At 50.6% G+C, this 12,883-nt stretch overlaps 1 protein-coding gene across 3 annotated transcripts in view; it reads right to left on the bottom strand.

Annotated features, from left to right (window-relative positions):
* Positions 1–12,883, bottom strand: part of PTPN5 (protein tyrosine phosphatase non-receptor type 5) — a 59,803-nt gene continuing 46,920 nt past the window's right edge. For all 3 annotated transcript variants that reach the window (XM_053561826.1, XM_053561825.1, XM_053561827.1), the window contains 8 exons: positions 11,920–12,109; positions 9,922–10,006; positions 5,927–6,006; positions 5,607–5,744; positions 4,990–5,100; positions 2,287–2,447; positions 2,082–2,195; positions 1–1,690 (listed from right to left, as the gene is read on the bottom strand). In XM_053561826.1, the coding sequence (XP_053417801.1) occupies positions 1,597–1,690; positions 2,082–2,195; positions 2,287–2,447; positions 4,990–5,100; positions 5,607–5,744; positions 5,927–6,006; positions 9,922–10,006; positions 11,920–12,109 (973 nt within the window). In that variant the 3' untranslated portion in view covers positions 1–1,596. The remainder of the gene's footprint in view (positions 1,691–2,081; positions 2,196–2,286; positions 2,448–4,989; positions 5,101–5,606; positions 5,745–5,926; positions 6,007–9,921; positions 10,007–11,919; positions 12,110–12,883) is intronic.

The raw sequence follows: 12,883 nt of genomic DNA, 5'->3' as shown, positions 1-12,883 counted from the left end.
CTTTTGCTCCATCTCAGGGGGGAAGGGGATAAGAATAGAGTAAGAGTGTCTAGGATGACTTAGGATCTAAGGCCACAGGCAGATTCCCTGGGCCCCTTGGGAGGGGCTACTGTTGGCCCAGGCCTTACAAGGAAATTTCTGGGCTGCAGCTGCTGTTTGGACCTGTGGAACTAACATGGGGTAAGTGTTTGGCCAACAGGGAGGGCCCTGGGAGTGACCTGAACATCCCTTTGCCCCAGCCTTGGCCTTTGTGGCCCATCTGTTGGTGTAGGTGACACTTTGCCTTCCCTGGATGCCTTCCACACCTGTCTGAGAGGCTCCCCATGGCCCAGAGCACCTGGCTAGGCTGGGGCTGAGGGTACGCGAGAATCCTACAGAATGGATTTATTTTGGGTTTTCAAATTTGGATTTCCTCCATATTCCCCAAATCCACAAAGGGTGCCAGTAAGTGTGAGGGCCAGGCTCTGTGTGCTGGCCCAGGAGAGAGGGGCACAGAGGCTGAGGGCCGGGAGGCAGGAGTGCAGGGCAGAGGAAAGTCACACAGATCCAGGAGGTTAGTTTTGCTCAAAATGCTCCATTTATTGCTCTATTCAATGACCACAAGTGAATTATAAAAAGACACCAAATGTCTCTCTGCCGTGGAATAAATATTTAAAGTCAGCAGTAAAAACATGTGGCTCCAGGATAACACGTTGCCAAAGAATCATGCACGCCCTGCTGATGGGCTCTCAACACACGCAGACATGGGAACACACGTGGAGCGACTTCTGGGAAGGCTTTCCCACAGTGACACGGAGAAATGTCTCACACAGATCTAGGGCTGAGTACTCCCACTCCCCAAGTCCCCTCCCCCACCCCCCACTGGGGTCCAGGTCCTCTGGGTTCCCAACTCTCATCTGTCCCCTTTCTCTTCAAAGCCTCACAGACTGGTCATTGCCTCCTGAGGGCATGTGCTCCCCAGAGGTCACCCTGGCTTTGATGCCCACCCCAACCCAGAGACTTCTCCCAGTTAAGATCTTTCTGCCAACCCCCCAGGAACTCCCCATGCCTGACCTCCAGGTCCTCAGTGCCCACCCATTCCTGGTCCCAATAACTGGGGCAAAATGCAATCTTCTTGTTGGGAGAAGTTGAGGTGGGGCCTGAGGCAGGCCCCTCTGCCTGGGCTGCTTAGGGGCTGGAGCTTATTACCCCTTTTCTGGGTCGAGGAGACACAGTGTCCGGTACAGACAGTAGAGATGACGGACAGACAGAATACGCTGCAGCAGGACGCTAGGAGTACGGCATAGAAATGTTTTGGATCAAGTAGTGATGGAATCATCGTTAAAAACTGAGGCACCAGGCCTGAATGGTGTGGGTCAGGCCCCGGGGCCCCAGGCCTGGCCTGGCACATCCCCCTCCCGCCCCCCACTCCCCAGTATGTACAATAGGAAGAGCTATGCTGGGGGGCAGGGGCCAGGCCCAGGCTAATAGAGCAGGAGGGAGCAGACAGAAGGAAGGAAGCAGGAGCAGTTAAGGGCAGGGAGCAAGCCCAGGACCTGAGGCAGAGCCCTGGGAGGCTGGGGTGAGTGCCCAGAGGACCTTGGAGGAGGAGCTTGGTCACTCTGGGGATTGGTGGGACAGCTGCTTCTCGTAGAGGCTCATGACGTGGTGCACAAACTGGTACTGCTCACATGTCTGGATCATGCCACCCCTGCCAGGCAGAGATGCACGCTGGGGATGGGCTCACCGAGGATGGGTTGTGAGAGGGGGCCCAAACCCACAGAGTGCAATATTTGTGAGGCACACTAGGGGCCTTGTCCTTGTGCAGCTTGGAGAGACCAACCTTTGCCAGCCATTGCCCTCTCCCCTTTCTGTCAGAGACACAGATGACATGTTCCACCACTTTTAGCACTTTCTGTTCATCAAGTCTGTTTATGGCTTGTCTGGATCCTGCTCCTCCACCCAGCTGTCTTCCCTACTCCTTGTCTGCCAGTTCATACTCAGTGTCCATCTGCCCCTCACCCCCATGCACACATCTGTCTCTCCCTGCTGCCCCCAGGCTCTAGAACCCCAATGGGTCCCACCCCTGCCCATGGGCTAACCTGTCCTGACGGAGCTGGCACGTGGTCTTCAGGATGTCCACCACACCCTCATGCCGCAGCTGCTGGCAGCAGATGCTGGTGGCAATGAAGCAACCAGTCCTCCCAATCCCTGCGCTGAGGGCCGAGGGGGTGGGTGAGGTGAGGGGCGGGGCAGCCCAGGGGATGGGGGGTTGCCCTGCTTCAGTGGCTGGCTGGGAGGACCCACCTGCAGTGGACAACGATGGGGGCACAGTGGGGCCCCTCCTGCTGCGCTGCCTCCTCCACCTCCTGTACCAGGTGCAGGAGTGGGGGGGCCCGGTCTGGGGTCTTCTGGTCAGGCCAGGATGTGAACCAGTAATGCTTCAGGCCCCTCTCTTCAGTCCCACTCTGTTGAGGAGACAGAGGCCCACCTGAGATATGTATGAAGTCTTTTAGCCCACAAAGCAGCCCAGAGATAACATGGGATGGGATAGGATGGGATGGAATGAGGATGGACACAGGAAGGAAAGAGTGGGACTCCTAATCCCTCCCATCTATGCCATACTACCCAACCAGTAGAGACCCAAAGTCAGCCTGGTAGTGGGGGCTGGTTGGTGGCACCAGCATCGGTCTTCTCTTTGGTTCTGCCCCAACAATTCCAGGATCATCCGAGAGAGGCCAAAAGCTCTTTCCCCAATTCACTACAGTCTCCAGGGTTCCTTAGCTTAACAAATGGTAGCTGTCCTTAGTCACATAAGCCAGAGCCCCGGGACTCTTCCTCTCACCTTGCTATGCTTTGCCTGCCATTCCCACCTCTATCTATCTTCTATTAAGTGCTGCCAGTTTTACCGCCTTTTCGCTCCCCTCCACCAAGTCCCACTGTCACCACCACCTTGACCTTTATCATCAATTCAGTGCATGAGATCTCTCCCTCATCCCTGACTGGCCCAGACCAGAGTCAACATGATCTGTCCACAACACAAATCTGGACATGCTGCTCTCCTGATCAAAACCCTTTGCTGCGGACTAATTTGTGTCCCTCCCAAATTCCCATGTTGAAACCAAATCCTCAACATGATGGTATTTGAAGGTGGGGCCTTTGGGTGATGACATAGTCATGAGAGTGGAGCCCTCATGAGTGGGGTGACTGCCCTTATAAAAGAGGGCCCAGAGCTTCCTTAGCCCTCTGCCATGTTAGGACATGAACCAGGAAGTGTGCCCTCACCACAACCTGACTGTGCTGGGGGCTTGATCTTGGATTTCCCAGTGTCCAGAACAGGGAGAAATAAACCTGTTGTTTATAAGCCACTCAGTCCGTAACATTTTGTTATGGCACCTGAACAGTCTGTGACACTCTTCAGTGGCTCTCATTGCTCTCCAAATAAAATTTACTCTCCTTATTCCTTAGCCTGGCATCTAAGGCACCCATTACAGGGTCTACCCTTCCAGGCACATCTCCTGCCCCTGCATACTTGTACTCAATGCTGCCATATTCCAAAAGGTTTGTATATAAAATCTCATGGGCATGTGCACATAACTGTTCCACCTTCCATGCCCTCATTTTTACTTATTTCTCTTTTGGGATTGCTCTCCCCACTTGTTTGCTTCTAGTCAACTCTTAAGTCATGCTTGATGACCCGATCAGCAGCACCACTTCCAAGAAGCCCTCCCTGAGCACAAGGGCTGGCTGAGTGTCCTTCCAGATCCTTACCCATCCCTAGCTCAGTATTTACCATCTTTTGGGCACTTCTTGAGGAACGAGTCCAGGCTTTGGACAGCTCTGTATTCCCTGTCCCCAGGGCCAAACACAGCCTAGGGCAGGTGCTTGTGATGGTTTATAGACAAAAATAAACATCCTCATATCCTCATCCCTGGTTCTTTCCCAATCATCCCCATGGCACTGAGAAGGTAAGCAGCCTGCACCTCACCTCACCCTCTCTTTCTGGGGAATTTCTACTTAGGAAGCATTCTTTGGATCCTTGGGTCACCTGGCTGTGACAGATACTACAGTCTCTGCTCCTTCTTGGCTCTTCGTGGCCTCCAGTAATAACTGTATCTATAAGCTGTCTGGGCTGGCTGTGTTCTCTGTAGCTGAGGTGTCCCCTGCATCCTACCCAGCATGCTATTGAGGGAGAAAGCAGTTCAGAAGGACAAGTCTCAGGCCTTAAGCTCATTTTCTGTGATAGCAACCTGAAAATATCAGCATCAATGGACTTCCCTGAATATTTCTGTATAGTGCTTCAGCCTCCTGGTGCCTGGCTTACCTCCTCCAAGCCTTCTGGATTATTACAGTGGTGCTCTACCTTCTTATCCTTTCTCAAAAACAGAACCCCCACTAATTTGATTCCACAGGGACAGTCTCCTCTCATACTGATTCCAAAAGAGGCACAACTCCAGGGTGGGAGGATACCTTTCCCCACTCTTCCAGGCTGTTTTGTATTGCTCATATTTTCTATGGTTTCCTTTTTTTTTTTTTTTTTTTTTTTTTGCCATTTTCTGTAACCACAGCTTCTCTGTGCAACCTCAAAGCAGCAAGGAGTGCTTGCCCTCTGGTGGACCGATTGGTCACTACAGGCCAGAAACCCAGAGTCCCAGGTCAAGAGACATTTCTAAGCAGATCTCAAAGTTATAATGAACCCTCAGTTATAAGGACAGTGCTGGAGGCTGCTGAAGTCCCCTCACCCAGACAGTCCTGGCCTGGGGTACATTTGAAGCAGAGGTAGAAGACATTATGAATGAAAGCATTATTAAATGCAGCTGAGGTTTGGGAAATGTAATGGGTTTGGTTCTACCTCTGGCCCCCAAGTCAATTCACACTCTGCTTATCAGTAAAAGCCCAGAGTTACACAGCCCTCTATTTCAGCTACAGTGGACTTTGGGGCCCTGTTCTTGGTGGAGTCCCCAGTTAAGCTCCTACACTCCATCCTCCCAGCTCAGCCCCAGGCCTCACCTTGAGAGAGATGAGTCGCAGCCGGTAATCCTCAGTGTGAAGGACTTTCTGCACAGTGATCTCAACACCGTCGTACACCACCTGCTCCTCTGGCCAATACTCGGTGCATTTCTGCAGGAGCCCAGACCAGGCTGCGATGCAACCTCATTCCCTTCCCAATGCCCCTCCAGAGCCAATGGAGAGATATACAAGGGCAACAGGTTTGCTGCTACAGAGAGTTGAGTTTAAATATCAGCTTTATAACCTATAAACTACTTCCCTTTTCTGAGCCTCAGTTTCCTCATCTGGAAAATAAATGGAAGTAATACCTATTTTGAAGAACTTTTATAAGGATTCAATTAAATGGGCTATTACGGGTACAGAATACAGAAGCAGCCATTAGCTGTCCTGGCAGGCTGGGAGGCAGCAGAGTGTTGTGGTTAAGGTTGCTCGCACTGGAGGTGGAGAGCCCAGCCTCAAGTTCTGCCTTTCTCTGTGAGGCCCTGAGCAAATGACTTAACCTCATGGAGCCTCACATTTTCTCATTTTGGCAGTGAATACTACAAACCTCCAAGATCACTGTTAAGGATTAATATGTAAACGATAAACTCAGTGTAGGGTACAAAGCAGGTCCCTACCTCATTCATCTCCTCGATATTGGTAATCATGACAATGATGGGCGTATGCTCCTGCCACACCATGCGCCAGAAGTCGGCCACTGTGCTGACGATGGGTCCCTGAGTGGCGATGTACACCTTCTCTTCCCCACCGTAGCCCTGTGGCCAGCCAAGTCCAGGTGATCAGGGTCAGAGGCAGCACTCCTCGGGCCCACTCCCCATACTCAGGCTCCTCCCAGGGGCTGGTAGGAACCACACTAGCTTAGGGACAAGGCTGGAAGGTGAGTCCCATCGACTCAGGACTCTGCTTTGGTGAGAGACTGTTGGATGGGGATACATACCCGGATGTAGTTGGCGTTGATATAGGAACTCAGAGGGTCATCAGGGTCTGGTGAGGTCAGACACACTCTGCTGTGAGGGTCTGGGGTAGGGGGAAATAGGTGAGGCTGGAAGCTGAGCCCTGTTGTGCAGGGCCCACCTTCTGTGGTCCCCTCCAGGGCATCCACATTTCTTCTGGGACTTTAGCATTTCTTTCTTCCCTTGTTCTGTCATGAAACATTGACTTATCTCTGGGCTATTCAGGAAGGGATGATATAGGATGAAGAGGAAAGTAAAGAGAGAAAGATGCCCTGAGTTTCTACTTCTATAGGCTCAATGCCTACCCTTTGCCTGTGCCCGTTAAGCTGCCCTATACTTACTGTGTCTTATGTTCTGGAGAGGAGAAAGCTAAGTCAAGAAAGGAACTACCTAGGGCACAGATCCTGGATAGAGGAGGCAGCTAGAGTTGGAATACAGACTGTCACTGGCTTCTAAGAATGCTTATAAAACACGTGGCCTTTCAAAGCCTTAGTTTTCCTACCTATAAATGAGGGCAAAGATGCGTACTTCCTTGGGTTATTAGGAAGATAAAAGAGGAAACAGATGCGAAAGTGTTACGTAAACTGTAAAATGCTTTAAACATATAAAGAACTGTTAAGATTTGGGGGCTATGGCTAGGTGTGGTGGCTCATGTTTATAACTCAGCACTTCGAGAGGCCAAGGCAGGAGGTTTGCTTGCTTGAGGCAAGGAGTTTGAGACCATCCTGGGCAACACTGTGTGACCTCATCTCTAATAATTCATCATCATCATCATCATCAAATTGGCCAGGTGTGGTGGCAGGCATCTGTAGTCCCAGCTACTCAGGAGGCTCAGGCAGGAAGATTGCTTGAGCCCAAGAACTTGGGATTGCAGTGATCTGTGATCATACTGCTGTACTCTAAGCCTGGATGACACAGTGAGACCCTATCTCTTAAAAAAACAAAAATTTTGGAGTAGAAAATTGAGGGAGACTATTGGGATGAAAACGGTGAAGCCTCTTACATCTACAACGAAAATGTAGGATCTTAGCTATGTGGACACATGTGCACAAAGACTTTTTTGCAGTTTTTATTTTTTTGGCTGGGGCTGGGTTTGAACCTACCACCTTCGGCATATGGGGCCGGCGTCCCTACTCCTTTGAGCCACAGGAGCCACTGACTTTTTTTTTTTAATCTATTTACACGTCAAATCCCATAGTAACACATTCCTGTAACATCCTGTTCTTCTTCCTGGAGTAGATTTTGTTTCGTTCCAGCCAGAGCCTCCTTGTATTGACTATTCTGTCAGCCTTCAGAGTCTGAGACTAAGATTGGGAGACACGTGGGATAGGCAGGGAAGCTGGCTGGGGGCCCAGAGTCCTGGGTTCTGGTCTAGCTTTGGTAACAGCTCCATTGTCTTATCTCTTATTTAAGTTTTTTCTCCTATAATAGGGAGGGATGAACTAAAGGCACTTCTAGTGTGCTTATTTTGGGGCTCTCAAAGGCAGTAGAGGGGAATCATTAAGAGTCCATACCACTGAGCCAGAAAGCCTGGCTTTAAATCCTAGTTCTCTGACTTAACTAACAGTGTCAATGTGGGCCATTTACTTAATCTCCCTGTGTCTTACCTGTAAACTGGGGATACTCCTTCCACAATGATCTCTCTTATTTTTGTAAAAGGCGAGCCTTTAGTCATTAAGTTAGACTAGCATATGGTAAACACTGTGTGGCAGGTAATTGTTATTATTGCTATTATTATAATAAATTAATGGATAAAAAGGATTCCAAACATAGTAGGAAGAACAGCAAAGGGGATATGCCCAAGCCTCTTCTCCCTAGACCTTTTCTTTTCCCAGCTCCATTTCCTGGGGTTTTGGCAGGTGACTTGGGAGGTGGGGCAGTTCTTGTAGAAGGGCATAGAGGGTAGCAGGTAGGGAGAGGAGTGAGAAACAGTGGGACAGGGTGCTTCTGGGTAGCCAGCAACAGAGAGAAGTGGGACGCTCTCTTCCTGGGCCTTCTCCCTTCCCCTGTCTGCAGGGAATATCGTCCTGTGGGATTCTAGTGCACAGGGCGAGGTGAGAGGTGAGGAGAGGAACCAGATGACAAAGGTCTTATAAACCATGGTGAGACAGCAGGACCTAAACCCAAGGATTATGAAGGGGGCAATGATGCTAAGGAAGACAATGACACGATTAGATTTCTGTTCTGTATCATTTTGGTGGCAAGGTTAGAAGATGGACAGGGAGGAGGATATATAAGTCAGCAGACCAGTTAGAAGATTACTGAGATGATCCAACTGAGAAGCATCAAGGATCACAGGGCTATCATACGTGGCACAACTCGAGGGCATCTATATAAATGGTGGCCCCTGGAATTGGGGAAAGTGAAAGCCCTCCCCCCAGAAAGGTCATTTGGCAGTGAGGATGGAGAGGAGGAGCTAGCTTTGAGAGATATTCATACATTCATTCCAGTAGGTGTAGAATGTCCACCGTGGTCCGGTGCTGTTTTAGTGCTTGGAATACAGTGGTGAAAGGGCCAGAAATTCCTCCCCTGCATCTTGTTCCCAATGCTTCCTGCGGGGCTACTGGTCACTCTACTATAACTGTGCATGGGCCTGTGTCTCCCACTAGACTGGGAGGTCCTTGTACAGAAAGTCTGTGTCTTATTGACATCTAAATTCTCCAGGCCCAGAGGCAGAAGCTGAGGAAATGTGTGTCTAGTGAATGAGAGAACAAACCTCAGCATGTCCTGGATTTGAGAGGCAGCCTCTGCCAATCCTGATCTCCCTCAACCCCCCAATCCAGACTCAGAGGGTGTAGGGTCAATTCTTGCTGAACATAGCCAAGATTCTTCATTGGACTTGGGGGTCTCAAGGCTCTAGGATTGGCTGGAGGAGGCTTGAGCCTCTTAGCAATCTGGTGGGGACCATGTGGAATCTTCCATCTTCCCCCAGCTAGCAAAGCCCTGGGTTCTAGATCTTGAGCTCTAAGCTCCATCCAGGTAGGGCTGGGAGAGGGAGGGCAAGATGAGGGAAGAGGTGAGCAGTCCTGAATAATACATCCTGGCCTTAAATGGCGCTCTGTTTAACCGGAACTACCTAGAGACTCTGTAACCATAGTAACTACAAGTCGATATTTTAAAAGTTAAAAATAAGTCATGACATCTTACATGTTGTCAGAGTTGCTGATGGCAAAACTGCTTTTTTAAAGCCTTGCTAGTTCACAAACTGAGTGGAGTAGGTTTGCAGGGATTCACTTTCAACAAGTCACCTCCAAGGTAGCCCTGGGCCCTGGGCTAGAACTTGGCATGGGTGGTAGGCAGACAAGGGCTTGATGAAAGTCACCTGAAAATGATACCCTGGGGCTGAAAGAGCAACATCAGGTCACCTGGTATAACTGCCCCCAAAGAAGAAAAACTCTCTGATACCTTCTGAGGGATTGCTCATGTAGCCTCACTTGAACACATGGAGTGAAGGGGAACTCACTACCTGACAGAGGCAGCTCATTCCTCTGTGGGGTAGATCTATCTGTTAGAGGACTTACAATATAGACAAAGAGCCTGATTCTGCAGTCACAGAAATCTAGCTCTGTACTTGTATGACTGTGGATAAGCCACTTAACCTCTCTGAACCTCAATTTCCTCTCCTTAGAATCTGCCTACTCTGAAGAGATAAAGGATGTGAAACACCTTTCTGTCACCATACCACACTGGCTAGGAGCTGCTGTTATCACCACCCTTTCTCTCGAGATTTCTATGGGCCCTGAACAATATTTGGCCAGGCAGGGCAAAGGTCCAGAGTACTCTGTGAGGGAATGCATTAGCCTCTTCTCTCACCGGGGTGGGAACTCCCCACCTCTTCACTGCTCATCTCCCAGTTCTCTCTCCTTTCTCCTCCAGTGGTGACTGTCTCATCATCCCTGGAGGCCCAGCTTCTTCCGGGCGAGGGGGCACCCCCGTGAAGGTGAGCTGCCCCCATGCCCCGGGGACAGTGGGTACTCACTGGGAAGTATGGTTTTGTACCGGTTCTTCCGTACCAGCCCAGGGATGTCATATTCTTTCGGATCCACAAAGTTCATGGGGATCTCCTGCAGGAGGAGGACACAGGATTGTGACTACCTGTGGGCTGGCTCTCACAGACATTAGAATCCAGGGATTGGACTGAGTGCATGCATTCATTCAACAAACATTAACTATTAAATGAGTCAGTGCACATAAAACATTTAGAACAGTGCCTGGCACATGCTGAGTGCATAATAAATGTTATTATGACTATTGTTGATGGTGGGCCACCCTGGCATATAATAGACACTCAATAAATGGTTGAAAAACAGGACAAAAAAGTAACCTGGCTAACCTGCTACTGCCTTCCACATTCTCTGTGCAGCATTTCTGTCCCGGGTATCTCCACCTTGGGAGCTTGATTGGTGCTACTTACTCTGTGGTGACACCCACCCCATCTTTGTCGTCTCAGGTCCTGCCACCTCCCCTAAGAAGCCTTCCCTGATTCACCAGCAGGAAATCGAACCCTCCTTCTGAGCTCCCAGGTGTACCTGCAGCCCTCCATCATTCTCTGTGGCAAAAGCTCTAGCTAGGCACACCTCTCCTGGCATGGGAGTTCTTCTCGGATCTGGCCTGTCTTTACTTCCAGCTATGCAGGTTTCTTCTCTGTTGTTAATCTGCCATTCTCCATCCCGCCTCCAGGCCTGAGCTGATGGTGTGCTGCTTGCTGGGAGCACTGGCCTCATCCTCCATTTCCCCAAGTTGTTCCCACCCTTTAAGGCTTGCCCCTGTCCCTACCTCCTCCTGATGTCCTCCAGGGTGACTCCCCCACGCCTCCGGCCTCTGCACTCCCTTCCGATCTGTCTGCACAGTTTAGCACCTGTTCACACCTAGTTTCATACTTTTGTGGTTCTGGGGCACAGTTAAGTATGGGCTTTGTGTAATGAGGTGCATAATACCACCTAGGGGTCTTGTGAGAATGAAAAGAAAAAAACAACGCCTGCAAAACTTCCCCTAGAGTGGGTGCTCAGGCCATGTTTCTTCCTTTCTGACAAAGTCAACAATGATCCACTGAACAGGGAAGGAGGAAGAGGATGTGAGGTCTTTCTACAAGGGGAGATGATGGTTATGGGGACTCAGCAGGAGCTGAGGCTGGGGTGGTTGAGAAGGGCTTTCTAGAGGCATCCAGGCTGGGGTAGGATGAAAGTAAAGGTTGATAATGTATGCAAAGAGGAGAAAGGAGGAAGGGACTTAGGCCTCAGAAGAGTTAATGAGGGAGCCACCCTGGAGGACATCAGGAGGAGGTGAGGATGGGGTTGAGCCTTAGAGGGTGGGAACAGGATGGAGAACAGCAGATTAACCAGAGGGGATCATCCAGAGGGTGGAGGATGGAGCAGACGGCTGGCAAAGGAGGCTGGGGCTGGACTGACTCAGGTGCGGTGGGCCGTCTGCAGACGGTGCCACGTTCTGGAGAATGTGGGGCAGTGATTCAGAGAGTGATGGAGGTCTTCTCAGAGGGGAGAGCCATCTGGTCCAGATAGAGAGCAGGGCAGGCTGGGGCCAGGGACCAGAAGGAACAAGATGAGATGGAGGCACACTCTTCCCCACTCCTTCAGCTTCTACTGGGAGGACTTCCTCCCCAAACTCACATCCTTTCCCCCATTCCTGTCCACAAAAGTGGGCAAGTTGCCTGATAGGTAAGTTTGATTGAGGAAATGGCCTCTGGGGCCTAAGTCCCTTCCTCCTTCCTTTCTTTACATACATTATCAATCTCTTTAATCCTTGCAACCACTCTTTTATTTTCATCCCCATTTTGCAGATGAGGAAACTGAGGCTGAGAGAGGAAGGACCTTGCCCAAGGTGTGAGAGCTGATAATGAAGTGATGTTAGTCTACTCTAGATGCTGAGTTCTGGACACAATGCTCCACTGCCTTGTGGATGGCTGATAGGAGTAGAAAGGTCTGCCCAAAGGGAGGTGGGCTGGATCAAGGAGACTCACAAAGAATTCTGCCTGCAGCAGGAAAGGGTCCAGGGCCTTTTCGTGAAGCTCCTCAGCTTGGAGGACACGGGAGGCGCTGAGCAGGTATTCGCGGGCTGACTCCTCACGTGGAGACATGAGATAGCCAAAGCCCTCCTCGTTGCAGCCCGGAGTGCACATGTCCAGGGTTAGGGAGACATTGGAGCCCCTCCTGGATAGATCAGGAAAGGGGGAGTAAGATTCAGAGGCAGGGAAGGGGAACCAGTTAGGGGTGTTAGGGGGGTGGGAAAATGAGGGAGGGAAAAAGCAGGTGGGAACAGGGTGGGCTTGAAGAAGAGGAGTAGGCATGTGACAAGACACCCTGTCAAAGGTGCACGAATCTCAGCCCTGAGGCATAGGCCTGACTCTGTCTCCTTCCTCCCACAGTGGAACAGCTGGATTGGGAGTCTGGGGCTCTAGTTCTAAAAGTTCCATCCTCAAGAAGCCTGACATGGCCCCCTCTGGACTCTCTGCCACTGCTGGAGGCAGTTCCTCCCTGTGGCCCTCAGACAGATGGGTCTTGCAGACAGAAGACACCTGCCTGGAGCAGAGAATCAGGGCGTGAGCCCCGTGGATGCGCCAACACCCTCTGTGTCACAGCCCTGGGCCCAGCAGTTTTGGATGAGGGTGCCAATGAGTCAAGGACATCTTATCTAGGAAAGGAAGGAGTCCCAGGAGCAGTAATGATGTCTTCACGAACTCTACTATGCTCATTGCTCATAGTCCAGGAAGGGCCCTCATTATAAAGAAAGGGAAACTGAGTCTCCATGAGAGGATAAGAATGGCGTAGGCTTTCACGAGCTGAAATAAAAAGCTGGGTTTTCTGCCTCTTCATCTAACGTTCTCTCCGTGACACTGTTTGGGTAACAAACCTGGTATGATCTGGCTTAACCACCTAAGCTCTGAAAAAAGTGTGTCTACACCCAGTGTGTATTCTGTGGAACAC

The sequence above is a fragment of the Nycticebus coucang genome, chromosome 14 (assembly GCF_027406575.1).
Source record: "Nycticebus coucang isolate mNycCou1 chromosome 14, mNycCou1.pri, whole genome shotgun sequence".
Lineage (NCBI taxonomy): Eukaryota > Metazoa > Chordata > Mammalia > Primates > Lorisidae > Nycticebus > Nycticebus coucang.
The sequence above is the reverse complement of the archived record's forward strand: the minus strand, read 5'-3'. Positions and strand labels throughout refer to the sequence as shown.